Source organism: Python bivittatus, unplaced genomic scaffold (genome assembly GCF_059951505.1).
Source record: "Python bivittatus isolate LINGU-HERP-01145 unplaced genomic scaffold, Pbiv_v1 ctg000020_np1212, whole genome shotgun sequence".
NCBI classification, from domain to species: Eukaryota; Metazoa; Chordata; class Lepidosauria; order Squamata; family Pythonidae; genus Python; species Python bivittatus.
In genome coordinates this window covers 47,386,904-47,408,213 of record NW_028277030.1, presented here as the reverse complement: position 1 = coordinate 47,408,213, position 21,310 = coordinate 47,386,904, and the positions used below count along the sequence as shown (strand labels likewise).

The following is a 21,310-nucleotide window of genomic DNA, read 5'->3' as shown; positions in this document are numbered from 1 at the left end:
GGGCTGATAGTTCCTGTATTTGGCTTTTCTGAAAGAGGCTATGTTGTTGGGTAAAGACAAAAGTAAACAACATACTTTAGACAAAATATTTTTAATGAACAAAATTCAACTGTTTGGAAATGGATGAATTTAAATAGATTCATCCAGAATTAAATAGGGGGAAAAGCTGATTGCTATAAATGTAATTGGGTAGTCATTGCTTTATAAAAGGTGTCTGCTCTGCACCTTCTATGGTGTGTGTGTGTGTGGGGGGGGGGGAAAGAATGATTGATTGACGGAGAAAATCTATGTGGTTGCTAGGAGTCCAAAACAACTTGATGGCACATAATATATATAAGGCTTGTCAGGTACTCCTTGTACGAGGTTTCAGCTTCAGCTATAAAGTTAGTGTCCAAATTTAGCTGGACAAATTGACTCCAAAATGAACTGAAGGTACCAGTTCTGCAGATGTCACTCTTACCAGCTTCCAGCTGCAGAAACTGTCCAGTGTGGTCATGATACAGTCAAAATACATGGCTGCACCCAGCTGTTAAACACGGTATAATTTCAGCCCAAAACAGCAGTCGGTAACTGATGTGGTTAGAAGAGCAGACACAAGGTCCACTTAGTAAACTGTCATGTGCTTGCAATGTTGTCTCCACCTTATATGTTGAAATTAAAGGCTGTCTTTTCCAGTTTAGGATGAGTAGTGCTGACATCCGAGTAGTTTTCAGTAGCTGGATACAAATTAATAATCCCTGGTTGTCGGCCACAGTTTGGTGATGGAGAGAGGAGCTTTGTGAGGCACTACATGCTACTTTTCTCTCTTTTGTGCAAAATACAGCCCTCTTACTAGATGGGGCTTTATTTTATTGGAGCAGCCTCTTTGATGGAATACTACAGAAGCTAAAACAGAGGAGTATGTGAAATCACACCCCATACATCTCTCAGTGGCAACCATTTAAACCTCAGACTTCGCCATCTTGGCCCTGTGTTAAAGATAACAAATGTAGCATTATATCCACTAGACCCCCTTGCCATAACCTAGCACTCTCCAAAGATGCAAAAATAAACACATAAAATTCCTAGCAATAGCATGCTGATGATGCATTTAGGGTTTTAAGTATCATCTTACCTAGACCCCAGGTTGGGGGAAAGCTACACTAGAACATCATAATAACTAATACTATGGTTCTGTCCATTTTGACTTTTTAAAATCCCATTACTTTTCTACCAAATAAGCTTTCTATGTTTATTCAGTCACGTACTGTTATAGTCTTCCCCAACCTAGCCAACCTCAGGGGCCTGATTTATTGTATATCCCCTTTCATATATTACCTGCCTTGGAAAATGGCAGCTAGAGAAATCATTGTGATTAAATTACTCATGTTAAATGTGTATGTTGCAGACATACATTGCTAGATTCTCTGCACGTGATTTTTATTTTATTCCTGGACTATGACTGCCAATTCCAAAATGATATAATTTGTGTTCTGAACTGCAACTATTGTTCGTACAAGATGTTTCCTTCTTTCTACTGTTTGTTTCCAGAAATAAAACACAATTATGTTCTATTGAGATTGATACAGTTTTCATTTAACTTTAGGCAACACATAAATATTTAAGTGCAGCTTGCTTATGCAGATTTTCAGATGAACCCTAGAAGAGGAGTTAGAATAAATTGACTGCAGTGCTTTGAATGTGTGTCAGTTTTTCCCAGTATTTTCCATTAAAATAATACATCTTAAAATAATATTTCTCATTGTCTGAAAACTGCAAGCATTTCCATCAACCCTCCCCTTGCAGTTTTTCAGGCATCTAAAGGCAATTCCTTATCTTCCATTTTGTGGTTGGCAACCGGGTCTTGAGAAGGATGCCACTAGAACATTGGCAAATATAAAACCTCACAACAAAAGTAGGAATTAAGGCAGCCCCAGAATATCCTCTGGCCAGCCTGCCAATTAGAGTGAGCCAGCTGCAGGAGACAGATGTTGGGAGAGAGGCCCAGCTGTGGGCTGTTGCAGAGAGTGGTATTAGTGTGGGTCTCATACTCTGCCCTAATGCCACTCCGGTCAAGGTGATTCCTTTAATAACTGAAAAATAACTCCAGATTGAGACTAATCTTCAGGAAATAATCTAGAACTTTTTAACATGCGCTTCAAACCAACATTTTTACATTTATGTAAAACTAGGGAGAAACACTAGCCAGCTGAGTATTTATATAGTCAGTGTTGTACAGTGTTGTAACAAACTGATATGAAATAGATAGTTCTGTTAAACCTTCCGTTGCCTAAATATACACATTTAGCCATTCTTTTCTTCTTAGGAATGGCATAACAAGCAGGAAAGTAGCAGGTGGAACCTGCAGTGGCCTCTAAACACTTAATGGTGTCTAAAAAAAAAACTGGTAATGTGTGTCTATGTATATGTATACATAATGAAAAAAAAGACTCTAGCTTTTGATGTGGACTTTACTTTGTACTGTAAGAATATATTGTACAGTGAGAATATGTATAAAATGTGTTTTCTCTAAACAGAAAATGATTATAATTGAAAATTGAAATGTTTATTCTTTTAATATTTACATATTTAGATGAATGAATTTCCTACCATTTCATTTCAATTTGGATATGTGTAATCAAGAAGAATTGATGAAATGATAATGAACACGACATTATGACATCCAGCCAAGCACTGTGGCAATGTATCACTGATGAAGAGGCTTTATATTGGCATGGGAATGATCAGTGTCTGAATATGTCCCTTGTTCTTTCAGTTTGTGGGTTAAAAATTGTAACCAGGAGGAACAGGGAGTTTAGTTGCAACCACCATAGTCGCATAATGATTATGGTAAAGATGAGGAAAGGCATACTGTAGCCTACTCACAAACCTACTTTTGTAGCCTAAATGAGTTAGGTGGAGAACTTTTCACCTGACCTTGCTATTGTTCTAATTATAGGGTTTGATAAAATGGGAAGATGGTTACTTTGAAGTGGCAACAATGATCTACACTTCAGTAACCTTGTGCGATGAATGCCTTGATGTGAAATGCCTGAAAAATGTACAAAGTCTTTGTATATAGTATTCTTTCTTTTATGTTTGTTGATCCCTCTCATCAGCAAGTTACTTTTGATGTAGGAAAGGTCTTCAGATATTGTGATGTAATCTTCTCAACCTGTATTTGTGGAATATTTGTGGAACTTGTCATCTCCCTTTGGGGTAGCAGTTCTTCAATTCAAAGTGAAGTCTTTGTTGGCCTTTTGTCACTTGTAAACATGCAATTTTCACATTTGCCTAAGATATTCCCATATTTTAGTGGCTTTCACTGGCGGCAGGAGATACAATTCATTGCTCAGCATATTTGCAGAAGTGATGCATGTTCTCTGTTAAACAGATGATCAAAAACAGAGATTTTCAAACTTTTTCATGTGGAACCTGTTTGTTTTTTAGAAAAATTCTTGGAGCCCCTGATCAAGGGGTGTGGGGCTTCTGAATGTCAGTTTGCAAGTCCCGCTCTTTCCCCTGTACATTAAAACAAATTGCCACAGATGCCCTGGATGGCAGGAGTGGATGTTTGAGTGCATTTTGAGAATGTTTTTTCTCTTAGCCCCTTGCAAAGGTTTTTTTCCCCTTGTGTTGCAAGGGGGACACAAGGGAGACTTTACACAAGTCTCTTGTGTGAAGGACTAAGGGAAGAAGATCTTTCTCCAAGGGGCAACCATTAAGGCTTGCTTATATATTTATATGATTTACCTAGCCACCCATCTCACACAAGTGACTCTGGGTGACTTATAAGGATTAAAACACAGAAAAACCCACAATATATAACTGCAGGTGCACAAAGATCAACAATAACTGCACTCACAGAAAAGGCACACTGCTAACAGCAGAGGTCATCTATCCACCTGATCCAAGGGCCTAGGGGAATAGCCAGGACTTCTATGCCTTGCAAAAGGTTTAGAGTTAGGGCCACACAAATCTCTGGGGGGATGCTGTTTCACAGGGCAGACGCTGCCACTAAGAAGGGACAACTCTGGGGTCCAACAAGATGCCATTGTTTAATAGAAGGGCCATGAAGCATGCCTTCTCTACTAGGTCAGGTGGGCTGAGCAGAAACAATGGGAAAAAGTAGCCTAGCCCTATGCTATGTAGGGCTTTATAGCTGATTTGCACTCGGACACTTCCTGGGAGCTCATGAAACAGCTATACTAGCTCCCCAGGAAGTGTTATATGGGCGTACAGGTAGCCCTTGTTTAATAACTGCCTCGTACAGTGACTGTTTGCAGTGATGACAGTGATGAAAAAGTAACTTTGGGACCAATCTTCACATTTACGTCCTTTACAGGTCTGTAAGGCAAAGAAAAGCTGAAGTAAGATCATAAGCATAGTTGTGGGTTCACTTAGTGACTGCTTTGCTTAACAATCGAGTTGCCGGTCCCAATTGTGGTACTAAACAAGGACTGTGTGTGATGAGAAACACCAAAAACTGCCCACACTGCTGAATTCTAGACCAGCTACAGTTCCGAGTTCTCTTCAAGGGCAACCCCATGAAGAGCGCATTACTGTAATCCAAATGGGACTAAGGCATGAGTCACCATGAGCAAGATCCCCTCATCCAGGAATGGGCACAATTGCTCAAAAGATGACCCTATGCAAAAGCCCCTCTGGTAATGGCTGCCATCTGCTCTTTGAGCAGGAGCCAAGAGTGCAGGAGGACTCCCAAATTGCACACCAACACTGACTGGGAAAGTGCACCCCTATGCAGAGTGACAGATGAAAAATCCATGGAGCCAGGGGCCCTTAAAACCAAAGGCCACTAAGCCTTGCCAGGGTTGAGCCAAAGCCTATTCTCCCCCATCCAGATGGTCACAGCCACCAGACACTGGGAAAGGACCTTGACAACATCACTTAGTTGGCCCAGAGTGGAGATGCACAACTAGGCATCAGCAAACACAGTCTTAGATTCCCTTGCAAAGAGGTTTCCCCCTTGCCGAGCAACTTTTTCCTATATAACCCAGTAATTAATCTTCATGGAATCCTAAGGTTCTGTGGAACCTTGTTTAAAAAATCCTGATCTATTTATTCATTTGAATCCACACAACTTCCAAGCCATGTAATAGAACTTAGGTCTAAATAATTAAAGTAAGTGAATTCCAGCAAGGTATACCCACAAACCTGAGTTATTTTTATTACCTTACATATACATACATACCTAGCCATTGTACTAGTCAACATTATGCAGAGTGCAGAATAGGAGTACAAAATGGTAAGTTTAAAAAAATTAAAGCACATGGTAAGAAGAAAAGGAAACATTGCACCAACACCATTCACTATACCTCTTTTTCTTTTCTTACAAACTATCTTTGTTTTCACCATATCCATAACCTGCTTCATCCTTTAATTAATTAAACTTCACGTATATCTTTTTCAAGATCTCATCAACTCCTTTTAACCACAACTTTTTCAGTCTTCCCCTTCCTCAGTCCATTCACTCTTCCTTCATATACTTGTTTTGCAATTTGATCTTAATTCAGATCTCTTTATGTCCTCCTTTCATACTAGTCACTCCCTTTTGTATTCAATATACATTCTTTTGACACACATTCTCAACTAAATTTCTTCCTGCTTTATTTTTTTCTTATTTCTTAAGTATCCTATTTTCAAGTAATTTTGTAATTCTAACATTCTGAACTCTCAAAGTGTGCAAAATCATACTTGTACACAGCTATTTTTGCAACTTTCTGCAAATATTCATTCCATATAACAGACCACATGTTGCCCATTACCTATCAATATTTTCACATCTAAAAATATGCCCAATTTTCCAGATTCAGTAAATGTTCTTCTAAGGTACATAATTTATGCACTCTTTTTTTACTATCTATGTAAAAATACATAGATAGTAAATCAATCTATCTCTATCTTGGAATTGTTCATTTTCCCTGTCAAATAAAACTACTCTTACATTTGATGTATTATTTTCAAATCTCTGATCCTCACTGCATCATACAGTCTATCTAACAATTGCTGCAGGTCATTCAGGTTCTCAGCAAACTACAGCATAATCTGAAACAAGAGTACACATATATTCAACTCCAATCAACATTCCTCTAATGTCACCACAGGCATTCCTTTCATCCTTCGAATGAAAAGCAATGCCCCCAATGTTTTACATCACCAACAGATAACAGTGCTGATGCTCTAGAAGCTCTGATGTATTCTAGCACGTGTTCAGTTGAGGGAAGCTGCTGCGAGAAAAGGTTGTACAGTACAGTACAGTATTGCTGCTGTTCATGAAACGGAAGCCTTCACCAAGTTCTCATCAGTGCACTTTAAGCAATGCATTGTGATTAAATTTTTGACTGATGAAGGAGTCTCTCCAACTGAAATTCACTACAGAATGCAGGTTGTTTATGATGTTGGCTATGTTGATGTATTATGCAGTGCTGGACCAAAAAATGTAAAGATGGTGAACTTGGAATAGCTGATCTGTGCAATCAAGAATTAAGTGGATGACTGACAGCAACCGTTGAGTTTCACATGAGAAAGGTTTATGAGTGGATTAAGGACAATTGGCTGATCACACAAAGGGAAATTGCTGTCAAGCTTGGCATTTCACAGGAATGTGTGGGCCACTCTTATCACATTCAGCAACATTTCAACTTCCTCTTTCACAAGGCAGTCCATAATGTATGTTTTCATATGCTTTTTCTAAATCAACATACAATTAATATTCTCTCATACGTACTTTTTTCAACAATATACTAACAAGCAAAATCTGGACTGTCCATGTCCTGCCCGGCATAAAGCCGCACTGCCCTTCTCAGACTTTTCTCATGATCTCTTGTACCCTTTCAGTCAGAATGCTGCGAAATGCCTCAATCACAGTTAACAAACCTTGTGCATGAATTGTTAACACATTTTGTTTGTATGGGGGAGTAGAAATGGCATTCTTCCAATTGGCAGGCACAGATTCAGCCTTCTCACACACATTAAACAAGTTACATAGCCTCTCCCAAAGTAAGCCACATCCATATTACACTATCTATACCTGCAGTCTTACCATTTTTCAACATTCTCACAATACTTATGATTTCCTTTTTATCTTTTTTTTTTCTTGGACAACTAACATTTATAATCTTATTTCAATTCTACTAAGAGATATCGCTAGAACTGTGATGCAGATCTCTCCAGCAATGCTTCTAGCATTCCCTGACTTCAGTTTCATCCCCAATCATTTCACCACTCTAATGAGGATTCATTTAATCCTCTTCACCTACTTCCAAAATAAATATTTATTTCTATGGATATGCTCTGCATTTTCTCTGCCTCTTTTAATCTTAACTTTTCCTTGCTTTCTTTGACATTCTTTGCAACTATCTTGTTCTATGTACACATTTTACAATAGCTGTCTCTCATCCTTCTCTGCAGTAATCACACTCTCAAATGCATTTTTCCCCATCCATAGCCTTTTCCTCTCCGTTATTTCACCATTTCATTCTTTCCATTAGAGTAACTTTGTAACTTTTCTGCACTCTGTAACATTCTTTTCACTCTGATCCAAGCAACTACCCCATCCTCTTTCCTTAAGGTCATTTTTCATTCATTCTGTTGGGAGTTGAATTCATTTTCATATACCTTTTCACACTTTTACATTTCTACCATGTCCATTTTTCCTAAGATCTCTCTTGAGACTACCAAAAAACCATTACAGATTGAGAACCTTTTATCATTAAAAACATGTGGAGGACAGAAAATGTGCTCTCTGTGAGTTCTACGGCTCCATTGCCAGGCAGTTTTTGGACAAAAGGAGATCCATAACTGTTTCCCTGCTCTGGAAATGGAATGTTGCATTCACCTTCTGGAGCACTGCACCTTTGGATTCTATCCGAAGCAGACCAGATTCCAATCACAGCAAACAATATTGTGCATGCACATTTCACTCCATACATAGGTTGTCCAAAAGCTATCATACTGTCTGTGGAGTGGTCTGCACATCCCCATTCGTCATTCTTATGTCCTTCACTAATTCTCTGTTTTCATCATAAATTAATGCTTTTATATTTATATGTATTCTTTTGCCATGTGTACTTCTGCTTAAATCTCATATTAACAACAAAGAGATATTGTCTAAACAGTAACCCATTCTTGTGTCTCCAAATAGTCTATAACTTTTCCTGTATTCCCTTGTTCACACCCATTCACTCATGATACCTAGAAGAATTTTTCTTCCTCTGGATCCCATTTATTCAGAGTATTATATAATTTCCCCAAAATTCATATTTGATTCTTCCATTCAGTGAATCCAGTGATAACCATTCACTGCAGTGAAACATGCAACTTTCACTTTCTTACTTTCACACTGAACCTCACTAACAATTTAATGATACCAATTCAAACTTTCTGATACAGAGCTTAGCCTTTTTAAGAGGGACGTCCTATGATCAGATTGCTGGAGACTGTGGCAGGAAACCCATGGTCCTCCGGATATTATTGAATTGGAATTCCCATTATCTATTACTATTGCACCTAATATTCTGTTGAATCTAACAGCAACTAGAATGCCACATTTTCTAGACACAATAAATCTAAGTTTTTGTTTTTGAATTACAGTATTGCAAACTTTTAATATGTTTTATTTATTATCTTGATGTCTTTTGATGGCTTTTGAGAACATCATGATGTACAAATGACATTTATTTGTATGTTTCTGTTATGGATTTCATATTTGAAAAAAAATTCAAAATAATATTTCTGAATAAGGTTTATAGATTATAATTAATTTGATCTGGGATATTTTCAAATGCACAATTCACTTACAGAGAAATAATAAAAATGTCTTTGCATATCAATTCTAAATTTAATACTTTTTCAAAAGTTATAGCAAAAACCAAATTTAAGAATATTTTATTCAAACTGAAGTGCTTTTAAGGATTTAGTAATTTTCACATTCATACACATATTTTACAACCTTTGTTTCTTATTACACATTTCCTTACAAAAATGTTGATCAATTCAAGTTAAAATGAAATTATTATAATATTAATAAAACCAAGATTATATATGGCCAGGAATATTCCACCTTAATGTTACATATTAAATAGAGTCCTGATGATTTTGTTTTCTCCAAATAGCCTTCACGTACATGACAATCTTTGAAGTAGAAAGCGCAGGAGATATTGTTTTGAAAAGCTACTGAAATGTGTACATTTTAAATAACAAGCCTACTTTAAATGCTTTTCTAGTAAAAGCTGAGGTTCAAAACTTGAAATGAACCCAAGAGAATTCTTGCTACATAATAAATCAGTAATATATTTACATAAAAGTTAACCTACATATTCTGTAAACATTAGAGCATGATTTAGCAAATAATTATTGGCTTTGGTAGTTGTGGTGGAAATTTGAGGAACTGTTTCCACACATTGCCATCCATCTGAAGAAAGAAAGGCTGACTGGTAAATCCTAATAGAGTGTTTTCCAACCTCAGCAACTTTAAGGTGTGTGGATTTCAACTCCCAGAATTCCCCAGCCAGCATGACCATTGCTAAGAATTCTAGGAGTTGAAGTTCACATGCTTCCAAGCTGATGAGATTGGGAAACTGTCTTAGTGCAACTTGTGCACCTCATGTTACCTTTATGGTAAAAGCTTTCACGTACACTTCAGCAGACGTGACAATTATGTCTGTTTACATTTGAGAGCACAGGGCTATTCTCTTCTCCTTCAAGCTTCCCTTACCATCAGGACCACATATATGGCTTCTTGGGCTACTGTCATCTCCTAGTTCTAACAGGATGATACAATTAGCTTTTTATAGTTTTAAAAATTAGAATACATAAATGTCACTATTGCACCTTAATAGCAATAAAAAAGGACAGGGATTTGTTCAAAGTGGTGACTGAATAAAGCAAATACAATTTTAATACTCCCAGTTTTATTTTCTAAATCTAATTTATAGGCATTAAATTATATAGTTCCTTCTCTTTTTTCCAAATAGGGAACATGCTACATTGATTAAGCTTCATTTTGCTGTTTTAGAATTCAAGAGAATGGGATTCCCAAGCTTTACGTATTACTTAAACACTAACTTGGCAGGGGCATCAAAGTGTGACAATCACATTTTTCTGTTTCTTGTCTTATCCCCATGTTTCAGAATTTGGATGATCTGTAGTTAGTAGACAATAATGAATGTACAATGCTTATTTGAGCAGAACCCTGAGACAAGTAAATACGTTGAAAATAAAATAATCAATGTTTTAATAATACCAGTTACCAGAGAAGAATCTTTTCTTTAAAATGTTAACTGAGTAACAAACTGAAGGAGTCAAGAACACTTGTCCTTTAATATGAACGATTCAAACTTACCAGTATGTATTTATGTATGTGTGTGTATATATACACACACAAACACACACATACAATATGTGTGTGTGTATGCATATACATACACATATACATACACACACAACCAGGGATTTAACTGCACCTTGTGTCTATGATTAATTTAATTATCCTAGGAAAAAAATTCTGGTAAATGCTCAGTCAATTTTATAAAAATTTATAAAAAAGCTAATTTCTGGTGTCAAGTTCAAATAAAACCAGACCAAGTCAATGTATGACTTTCATTGCGTAGCCCTATTAGATATTAGGTGATCTTGTATTATCTGTCATTAGCCCTGCACACAATTATCATTGTTCCCTATCCAGAGGCAAATCTGAGCATATTTGAGGGGTGTAATTCGAACTGCAACATTGTAATCCTGCTGTTCTCCATTAACATCCACCCACTGATGACCAGAATAAATGGCAATAATTTTGCGTTTCCATTTCTTCTTATTTGGTTCTTTAAGGCGGAGGTAGATTCCTGAACCAGTAGAACCAGGCTCAGCATCACAATACTGGTAGAAGAGATCATTGGATTCATCAGATATGCTGCAAAAGCGATAAACCAGCTGGCCAGCTCGGTCTGCATCATATCCAGAAAAGTGGATCATACTTCCAGGAATCATCTTGCTATTTGGACTGATGCCAAGATCCATGTATTTCTTCTTGTGGGGACGCTTGAGTTCCAAAACTGCATAGTCATAATCAACTGCAACATCTCCTGTCACATCTCTTATCCAGCCTTTGGGGATTTGAGTACTTTTAACTCTGGTCCACTGGAAGGAGGGCTTGCGCTCTGACTTCCTCTCCTTCAACACAGATGTCTTTTGTTTTCTGCCAGCTCTACTGCCAGATCCCCTTTTCTGGAGTTTGGAGTCATCCTCATCGTCCTTGACTTCTGGCACCTCCCTCTTACTCCTCTTGGCTCCCCTGCGTCTCTTGCCACTGCCTTTGGATTTCAGCTTCAGCAGCCCCACTCTCAGTTTTTTGCTGCCTTTAATGTAATCCTTACCATCATGCACACAATGGGCAGCAGTGAGTACATGCTTTGGAGAAATGAGGATGCCACTGCAGCCTGTGGAGATCTTCACAGCTGTGTTAAAAGGGAAGTTGGTCAGAAATCGAGTGTCTGAAATGCTGAATCTGCTGTCTGTACCGTAGACCTGTCTCTTCCTTCTTGGTAGCACCTTAGTGGTAGTGTTTACAGGTGAGTCAGGCTCCACCCCCAGGATCCCCACTTCTGTCAGAGTCCTCGTGCCGTTCTCAAAGACTGTCTCATAGGAAAGCAGATCCTTCAGATCAGACCAACGTGGCACTGGCAATGTCCTTTGGCATTCAATCCCACATACGCCACTCAGTTCTAGTTTGGCACTGGCTTCAAATTTAGGAGTGCCGAGGAAGAAAGTCTTTTCCTTCACAATCCGTGGTATTTTTTCTAACTGCCAGCTAAAATCTTGTAGATTTATTCCATTTGTGAGGCTGAAGGCAAAAGTGGAAATTAGCAGAACTAAGGCCATCATGCTGCTTTGTTTCTGTTTTGAAAAAACAAAGTATGAGAAAAATATTATTTTAATTACCATACATTTACAGAAGCTTCTATAAAGTCTTGTAATAAATGTGTGCCACAGCAAGGATATTAAAAATAGCCCTATAAAGACAATAAATGTAATAAAATAATATATTCATATAACTATCAGCAACTTTTTTTTTCATTTTTAGCTTTTTGAGGTTTTATTCTGCATCTAACTGTATGGATATCTAAGCATAGCACTCATGTGGCTAGCAAAGCCAGAAATATTTATTTATTTATTTATTTATAATCCCTCCCCCCAGTCTTATATGGTGCTCTAGACATTATATTATGTAGGGTTAGAAATAAATTAGTATTTTTTAGAGTTACATCCTTGCTTTTCTCCAGGAGTTCAAGGTGTCTTACATGGGGCTCTCACTTCATCTTGTACTCAGAACTATAATCCTGCGAGGTAGGTCGGGTTGCGAAAGAGTGCCTGGCCCAAAGTCACCCATCAAGGTTACTTTACTGAGTGTGGACTGAAATCAGAGTCTCCCCAATCTTAATCCAAGACTTTAATCACTCTACAACACAGCATATTCCAACTCTTGTATTCCATATTCATAAATACTAAACTGAACTAACTTAAAAAATAATTGAGTCTGAGGGAAAACCGTCACAGCTGAGGCCTTTCAAAAATTTACTTGTTAAGTCTTTATTTTTCATTGATGGTTGCAGTAGTTCTCATAACCAAATTTGTTATATTTAAACATATTTAACATAAAGATGGAACAAAACAGGATTGATCCAGAAGTGAAGTACCTTTCTCAAGAACCTTTGATGAATTTCCATGTTGACTCAGAAATTGAACCCAGACCTTTAGAATACTAGTAAACCATGTAAAAGAAACACACTAAGGCCCCTTTCACATGGCTCCCAGTTTCATCCCTCCAACTCCCAAAAGTATTTTTCTGCTGCTGGCTGGAGCATCTTCACATTTTTCTACTTAAGCCATCCAGTGCGCTCCCAAGTTGGCCAATGAGGCAGCACTAAAAGCAACATCTATCCTCTGCTGTGCTTTCTACCTTGAAAAGCAGCCACTGCCAAAGCCATATTTAGAGGAGAAAAAACTGGCAGAATAGCAACTAAGCACCATGGGACCTTCGCTTCAGGAGGAAAGGGGAAATCCCAAGAGCAAGGACAGGATGGGAAGAACCATCTGCCCTGCAGTTACATGGCAAATACAGCTGATCTGTCTCTGCTGCATATTTTCTGGAGCAAGAGCAGAGTCAGTTAACTTCCAAAGTTAACCTCTGCATGTAAATATGACCAAAAGCAATTAAAGGATATGCTTATTTCGAATTAGCGCAGCCCTTGCATATGAAGGCTTTAAAATTGTTTCCTATTCTTTGGCTGCAACTTTTCTGAAAACGGAGATTGCCTTCCTCTCCCACTTCATATATCTTGCAATACAGAAACTTTACACACGTGTAAATTAAAATGCTTCAAATTATATCACCAAAGTGAAGTATTTAAGGACATGCACCTGGATGGATGTTGTAGTTAGTGTTAAAAAAAATGCAGATCTGTAGAAAAATAATGTTCCCATTATATGACAACATTCAAAAAGGGTTGAAGTCTACATTACGGTGAAGAAAAATAATGTCAGTGTTAAAAACTACTGAAGAAATGCACTTGAGCATGGGCTTAAGTCCTAAAGTAAGAAAAATATAATTATTCCATTAAACTGATATATAAGATATATGAGAATGGCATGTAAAGATGCAACAAAGAGCAGATTATCACTCTTTTGATATATTTCCGGAATAAGAAGTCTTGGGCTCAGAGAAGTAACCTTTTGTTGGTCTCTATGCAATTCATAGAATCCCATGGAGCCCCAACCACCATTCCAGATTGTCCAGCTTATTAGCCTTCAGTTACATAGTGAGGAATGAAGTGGTGTGATTTTAATGGAGCTTTACCCTTCATAGCAATCCAAGTTCAGCCCAATTGCCATTTCTTCACTACTAACTGGGAGAACCTTGTTCTCTTCCCTGATTCTCTTCCTAGTAAGGACCTCCGCTGATTGCTAAGTGAGGAAGGTGCACGCTGGGCAGGGAGAAGTTAGTGCATGATGACAGAGAATATTTCAGGGATCAGTGCATGTATAACTTGAAGCCTGGCCATCCACTACAGTTTTGCTTACCTGTGCAACTCCTAAAAAATTCCTTAATTACCAGCGCATCCTTTCCTTCCATCCCAGTCTCAAGTTATTGTTCTACTGAATTGTGAATTAGGGTCCCTGTAACTTTAATATATACCTGTCTTTATTCAAGAGTGATGCATGTAGCAGAACAAGTGTCTGCTGGTGGACCTGTTGTAAAAATGGCACAGCAAATCAGCTGTGAGGTAGAAAAAGTTCCACCCTGCTATCTAAGGAGAAATAATTATCTCAGACTTCTTTTTTCAATATTGTGAGTAAAGCAAAGCAGAAGGTTCACCCCATTGCTTTCTCCATTCCTATTTGGGTATCCCACTGTAATCTACTTCTGACTTAATGATATTTAGGGCCAAAGAGAGAAGATGTGGGAATCTGACAGCCCCTTCCCTTTCCTCTTGTCCTGTTTCAGTAAAGAAGATCACTGTATATGGAGGACAAAAAAGAAATCACATGTGATAATTATTGTAAATACCATATGTATGAACAGATATTTAATAGGAAAAAGAAGTGGGGGGGGGTGCAGCTCACAAGCCCCCTTCTAAGTCTTTTTTTCCAAATCTGTGGTCCAGCTGAGCCATGATCAAAATGCTAAGCATGAACTGACTCCATCTACTTTAAGCACACAACTTTATCTTGTGAAAGGCATGTCAGGTTAAACATTTTATCTGACATGTCAATGGATACTGCATTATTTAGTCTGAGCAATTCATTAAGCATGGACATAACCTAGTCAGATGGCAATCCCCAGAATTCTGGGAGTTGTATTTTGAATACCTCTGGAGGGCACTAGGTTGAGATGATCTGCTATAGGTTGCCATGGTTGTATATTCAAAAGCAGCAGCAGAAGCAGGTTCAATATTATTTCCCTCCATTTTGATGAATGCTCAAACCAGCAGCAGGCATATTACATTTCTAGTCCTTTTCAACCTGCTGTTTCAGTAAGAGAGATCCTTTTTTAAAACTGGATGGTATTAATAGCATCTCTTGCCTCAGATGGTTTATATAAAAAACAGCTTGAATGTTGCAGTGCTCTGAAACTAGCCCTAACACAACCGCAAGGACCACACCAGCTTCTTGTATTGCATTTTGGTTTGTTAAATATATGCTTCTTACTGCAGCAAATTCAGGAAGGCAACTTGTAATTAGCTGCGGGCACATCTGATGTAATGGAGGATAGTGCCACAGTGTGACTGTGGCTATCTCAATCACAGCAGAGAAGTAAACCCTGCTTGACTCCTCCTCTGGCCACCATATTCTCCTTTACCTCAAAAATGGAGGAGAGAACATCAGTAAGCAGCCAATTCCCTGTCCTCTGTCTCTCATTCACTCCCTTCTCCCAATAGTGAAATAAAACCTGAGGTATCTTCTCCTTGGTCTTCTGCCTCATTTCCATATATACTTTTGTAGATACACAGTATTGTGAGAATTCCTTGGCTTCCAGCAAGGGAGCTTCTTGTAGGTGACAACAAGGCTGCAGCACCCACCACTCTTCATCTGCGGCTCAAATCAAGCAGCCCCCAATATTGCACCTCTGGACACTTTCCTTCTGTTCCTTTAGTAAAGGGAAGCACTAACATCATCACTGTTGTTTTCAAGATTGCCTCTAGGCCTTACAGAAATTCCTTGAAAATAATAATGGTGGGAACTGAAGCCCATTGTTTTATTTCAAAGTGTGATCATTTACCAGAAAAAAGACAAAGCCTGGAGGGAAGTGACAGAGAACATCTTAGGGGACTAGAAGGAGTGGTGCAGAGAATCTTCACCAGTTTGTTTTATGGCATATATGTTAATGACTGGCAATTCCCATCTTTGCAAGCATGTTCTAAACTCACAAAATCCTCTATGACAGTCACAACATAGCTCCAATGTTTAAATGTGCCCATCAGCCAAGGTGATGATGAGGTTGCTGCTGCTCTACTCCTTAAAAAGACCTAAAAAGATAGTTTAGCTAACTATATTCTGCTGTGAGTGTGTGGTTTCTTTCATTGTACAAGATGGGGAGTAGATCAGATGGAAAAATAATGCCTTTGGTGGTGTAAGCAAAATTACGGACATAAACTTGGTTGTGTCCTATGAGAAATGGTTCCTCTAAACTAACTCAGAGACTGATACTTTGCTAGTGCTGATTGTACTAATATCCTATGGACGAGTTTATAGAGACTTTTCTCATTTCTGTCAAGTCTAACCATCGTTTGGAAAAAGTACAAGTCATTTTTATTTAAACTAGATTTAGGGAAGATTAAATCTAAGAGCAGGTTGCTTAAATTTAAGCTACTGAACTGTATCTTTTATATATTGCTTTTCCATCTATTTTTAATTGTTTTGCACCCCAACTTGAAGACTGCATGGATGATGAACTACAGTAAAATAAATAATAAAGTTTCCCTTCATTTTAACTTTCCTTTCACCTTAAACTCAAATATGCTTGTGAAATAACCACTAGAGGGCAGAAAACTTATTTCAAAAGCACCTAATGCAGCATTATAAAAAATGTGTTTCAATAATTCAGACTCCGCTCTTTGAATATGCTATTGTTGTTATATGGTGTGAATCAGCCATGGCTCCCTGGTAGCACATATGTTTTAAATGCTCCCATATCTCCTAGTTATCTTCTGAGAGCAAGGCTAAGAAAACCCCTTACCTCTGAATTTGAAGATTGGTGGTGCTGTAGTGGGTTGAGCTGTTGGCTGTGCTGTAGCAGGTTTGATAAAAGTGCCTTGCCACTCAACCGACTTACAGCACAACCAACACAAGCTATGAAAAGGATAACATTACCATACATCAAAAATATCTCAGAAACAACCAAGAGACTATTACAACCACACAGCATCACTGTAGCACACAAACCAACTAAAGCCCTCCAAAACATCTTAAGTAAACCAGAAGACCCAGTAGCCCAAGAAGAAAAAAACAGGAGTCATCTACAGCATACAGTGTAAGGATTGTAACAGCCACTATGTAGGACAGACAGGCAGAAGACTAGCAGAGCGCATCCATGAACACCAACTAGCAGTCACAAGACATGATGAAAACTCCTTAATCTCACAACACATGGACAGACTCAACCACAGTTTCAAATGGGAAACTGTGAGCATCCTAGACCAAGCTAAATCCAAAAATGCTAGGGAATTCCTGGAAGCTTGGCATTCAGACAAATCAGCCATCAACAGACACATAGAGATAAACCACATTTACATACCATTCAAGAGAGACAATAAAAAAAAGCTAAAAAGGAAACAAAAAGACCAGAACATATCCTCTCCAGCAGCCAACACCCAGATAAGCAGGGATTAACACCAGACAAACAATCAAGCAGAAAACAGTACCGCAACCAAGGAACTACCAAAGAGAAAGCCACACCCCCACCAAGATTGGCAGGGCAAGCTACTGTATATAAACAGGCAGCAAACCCCACACTCACTTGCACTGATGATGTTACCTAATCAGGTAATGAAACGTCTGCAAGCAAACAGCCAAGCTCAGAGAGCACCAAGGACTCCACAAATTCCTATGTACTTATTCACATGGTTCCTCTTTGCTGTTTTGTCCCTTACTTTTAGACTGTAAATCTGAGTAGAGAGGATCTAACTTTGCTTTTTATAAAATGCTTCCTGAATTTTAAATATTGGCTTTTAAAAAATCCTATCTTATATTTCAAAAATATATTAACTATCAGTATAGAATGGAAATAATAATACTTTCTCTGGTGTTATTAATTCTTATCTCCATAAGCTAGCCAGGAAAAACAATCACCAAATAGTAAGTGAAGTTCCATGGGCAGAACTTTCCAACTAAAGGGCCTGAAGAAGATGCCAAGAAGGGAAAGGGGAAAAGTCCCTGTATGCAACCCACAAAGTATATGTAAGATACTTGATCAGGCCAAAGAGGTTTGCAGTAAGCACAGTTAAAGGAACCTCATTGACTGACTGACTGACTTCACCCTTCAGTTCTTTCATTTATTTCACCCATGCAACAAATGGTTAAGGTTTGCCAGAGTTAACAAGAATAACTCAGTTCTAGTTCTGAAATCCTGAAAACATTTTGCACATAGACAGAACCTACTGACTATCAATGGAATTTGCATTTACTCTAATCATTATTACTGTTAGATTGTAAAAGGTTTACAGTACAAGAGGATGCAATTTACTAGAAAGAGTGCCATTGCCATCTATCTTCCTGATATAATTTATAATTTGGAAGGACTCTTGTTTTTCTAATCTGATGAAGATTTAGTTCCCCCAAGGAATATGTCTACCATGTCTCCTAAGAACCACTGAATAATTTACAAGGTGGTGAGAACATTCAGATTTTTAAAATGTAGATGTCCTATCCTACCCTATCCTATCTCAAGGGTTTGGATGTTTAAGTATTACATGAAATGGACTGGATTATCCAGAAAAAGCCTCAAGATACAATACTTGGTCCACTCTTGGGACTCTCACTTAAGATTTTCTTTCCCTAATAATTACTCACTTCAGTTCTTTAACTACACCTGACTGTCCTTTTAGCTCTTGTATTCTCTTCTTGAGAAATTCCCTCCCATCTCCTCCCAATTTTTTTCTTACAATCCAATCATTTTTATGCCATTTTGGGGGGGGGGGAGGTCCCTTCAAGTCAGTTTTTTTTTTTTTTAACTCCCGGCCACTGCCTGGACAAGTTCCTGCAGTTTTCTTGGCAAGGTTTTTCAAAAGCAGTTTGCAATTGCCTCCTTCCTAGGGCTGAGAGGGAGTGACTGGCAGTATGTATTATCTGTGAAATTAAACTTCAGTAGCCTGTTTGCAAAATAAAGCATAAAATGTAGCTATTTCTGAAGGTGTACTTGTTTCAATGTACAGTAATCTGAGACAGATTCCAGAACCTCACAGTTATTTTCCACTTTCTTGAATACTTACATCCCAAATGCAATGTAGAATGGTAAGTTTCCAAAATAATGGCTCACAAATCCATTTATGAATCATTGGAATGTATATGCAAGTCATCAGTGTCACAGTTAAGGCAGAAATTAAAGAGTGGAGACTTTTCAATATCTAAGTGGCAGGTGACTCCCACAGGAAGACAAATTCTCCCCCAAAAACCTCAAAACTACTGCAAGGAGAGAGAAAATTACTTTTGGCAAAGAAACTGTTTTCTCCCCTCTGCGCTGGTAATGACTTAATTGAGTTCTTAGGGTTAATGCTGTCAACACTACTTCCCTTTCACGCTGCAATGTAAGAAGACCTCTGAAATCTCGAAGCACCTTTAGTATGTTACTAAATCACTTTCCCTTCTAAATAATTCCAGCTTGGTCCACAGGGAACAAAAACCCCTCACACTCAAATAAAAACAGGTATGTGGAACTTTGGTAGCCCCGTGGAATGCCTCATGTATAAAAGAGGTTCAGTTTTGCCAATAACAAAGTATAAATGTATAAATCATAAGAAGCCACAGCCAAACCTTCGGTGGGTCTGGTGTGAATGCAAGAAAAGCATTTCCATTCTTCGTGTATGAAATTGGGTTTAACCATAACTTCATTCTGCTTCATGTTCACTTGGTGTATGCAGAAGTGAAGGAGTCTTTTAAGCCAAAAACGTTCAAAGGGACACACGGAGCCTGAATTAACTATTGCAGACTAATCAAAGTGCCTTGTCTGTTTTTATTAAATGCAATTACTCTTTATGGTCCCCCCCCCTTTCTACTTTTCTGCTGCCTTCATTTCATTTATTTAAACAAGGTGTCTGAAGCTGAAAATCAAATAAGTAACCTTAGTAAAAGACTTCTGTGATTCCAACACACACAGCTCAGAGAGGCAATCTGGATAAAATTAGTGTCAGTTTTCCAAAAAGGAAATGCACGGTTGGTTCTGAATTTAAAAGCTGAGTGTTTCAAAGGAGCAAAATCTTTTGCCCTGACAAATCTGTACAGAAGCTCCGTAAACACTCAAAGACCTTTGTGTACCAGTTGTGCAAAACCAAAATATTTGTCATGGTAAATGCATCCATCAATGCCTAAACTCTACTTAAGAGTACACACAGCATATTCACTTCCACCCCGGGCTTCCTTTCCTGGACTTTAAATGCAAGTCTGCTTAATCTTGCTCTGGCTCCACTATTGCCCTCTTAGGAATCACAAAAGATGGTCTCACTTCCAAGAATGATGTCCAACCCTAAGAAAGTGGTGTTAAATTCTGGTCACAGATGCTCCTGAAGCTACCATTATTTCCAGCTAAGTTGTCTTTAACATCTTTGATTTAACAGAGTATTAGGGATGGAGGATGCTTCCCGTCCGTTCCTATGCAGATTCGCCCCGTTCCGTCGCACCAATTCCAAAAGGGGCATGGAACTGCAGCCAATTTTTTTTCAGATGTGCATTTGTACATTGCACTTCTGGTTCACCAAGACATTTTCATTTTCCCACTTTCATTAAATGCACCTTTTGCCACTGATCTTGATCCAAGTTGCCATTCAGCTTTCCCTGTGTCGCCAGGCGCACAAGCGTTTCCTGGGAAGATTCTAGCCCCGTTTAATTCGGGCTTTCTGGCAGGTACGCTCAGCACTGAGGTCTCCCTAAAAGCCGAGCAATGCTGTTGCTTCCAAACAAGCCATTCCCAGCGTAGGGGTTCTTCCTCAGCGGGAGAGGACTGAGGAGCAACGCAACCCCGGAACCCAGGGGCAACATACCTCACGCGAGGGGGCCACCGCTCGCCAAGCCTCTCGCCCGTCAGGCTCGCGCTCCGCAGCCGCTAACGCGACGACGTCCAAAGGGAAGAATCCCAGAATTTCAAGCACGCGCGGAGAGCCCGCCGTCCAAAGGGGCAGCCCCACCGGGGTCCCGCCGCCCTCAGTTGACTCTTGAGAGAGGGCGGTGGCGACGGCAGCGGCGGCGGCGGGAGCACCCTCAGAGCCCTGGCGAAGGCTACTGCAAGGGGCGGAGGGGGAGCCGCCCGCTAGGGTCTTTTCCAGCCGCGTGGGCGGGGAAGAGAGGCGCTAAAGGAGGGGGAGACGAGCCTCGGGAGCGACGGACGGGAGGAAGAAGTGGCGGGAGGACTCACGGGGACGGCGCTCCCGAGGAGGGCAGCTGTTCCGTAGGCAGCGGCCGAGCGGCTGGACGGGCCACCTTTCTGTCAGAGCCACCGGCGGGGGTGAAAGGCACTTTCCGCTCTTTCGCGCGTGTCTCGGGGAGCAGAGATGAGGGTTTTGCTCCCTCATGTGCGCTTTCCTGAGCATCGGGGGCGCTATTTTTG

The 21,310-nt window shown here is 39.2% G+C and overlaps 1 protein-coding gene across 1 annotated transcript; it reads right to left on the bottom strand.

Annotated features, from left to right (window-relative positions):
• Positions 1-5,143: 5,143 nt before the first annotated feature.
• On the bottom strand, positions 5,144-21,010 carry PRSS35 (serine protease 35). Its single transcript, XM_007423872.3, has 2 exons — positions 20,748-21,010; positions 5,144-11,892 (listed from the first exon to the last, which is right to left on the bottom strand). The coding sequence occupies exon 2, from the start codon at positions 11,878-11,880 to the stop codon at positions 10,648-10,650; it is 1,233 nt and encodes a 410-aa protein (XP_007423934.1). The 5' UTR covers positions 11,881-11,892; positions 20,748-21,010; the 3' UTR covers positions 5,144-10,647.
• Positions 21,011-21,310: the final 300 nt, after the last annotated feature.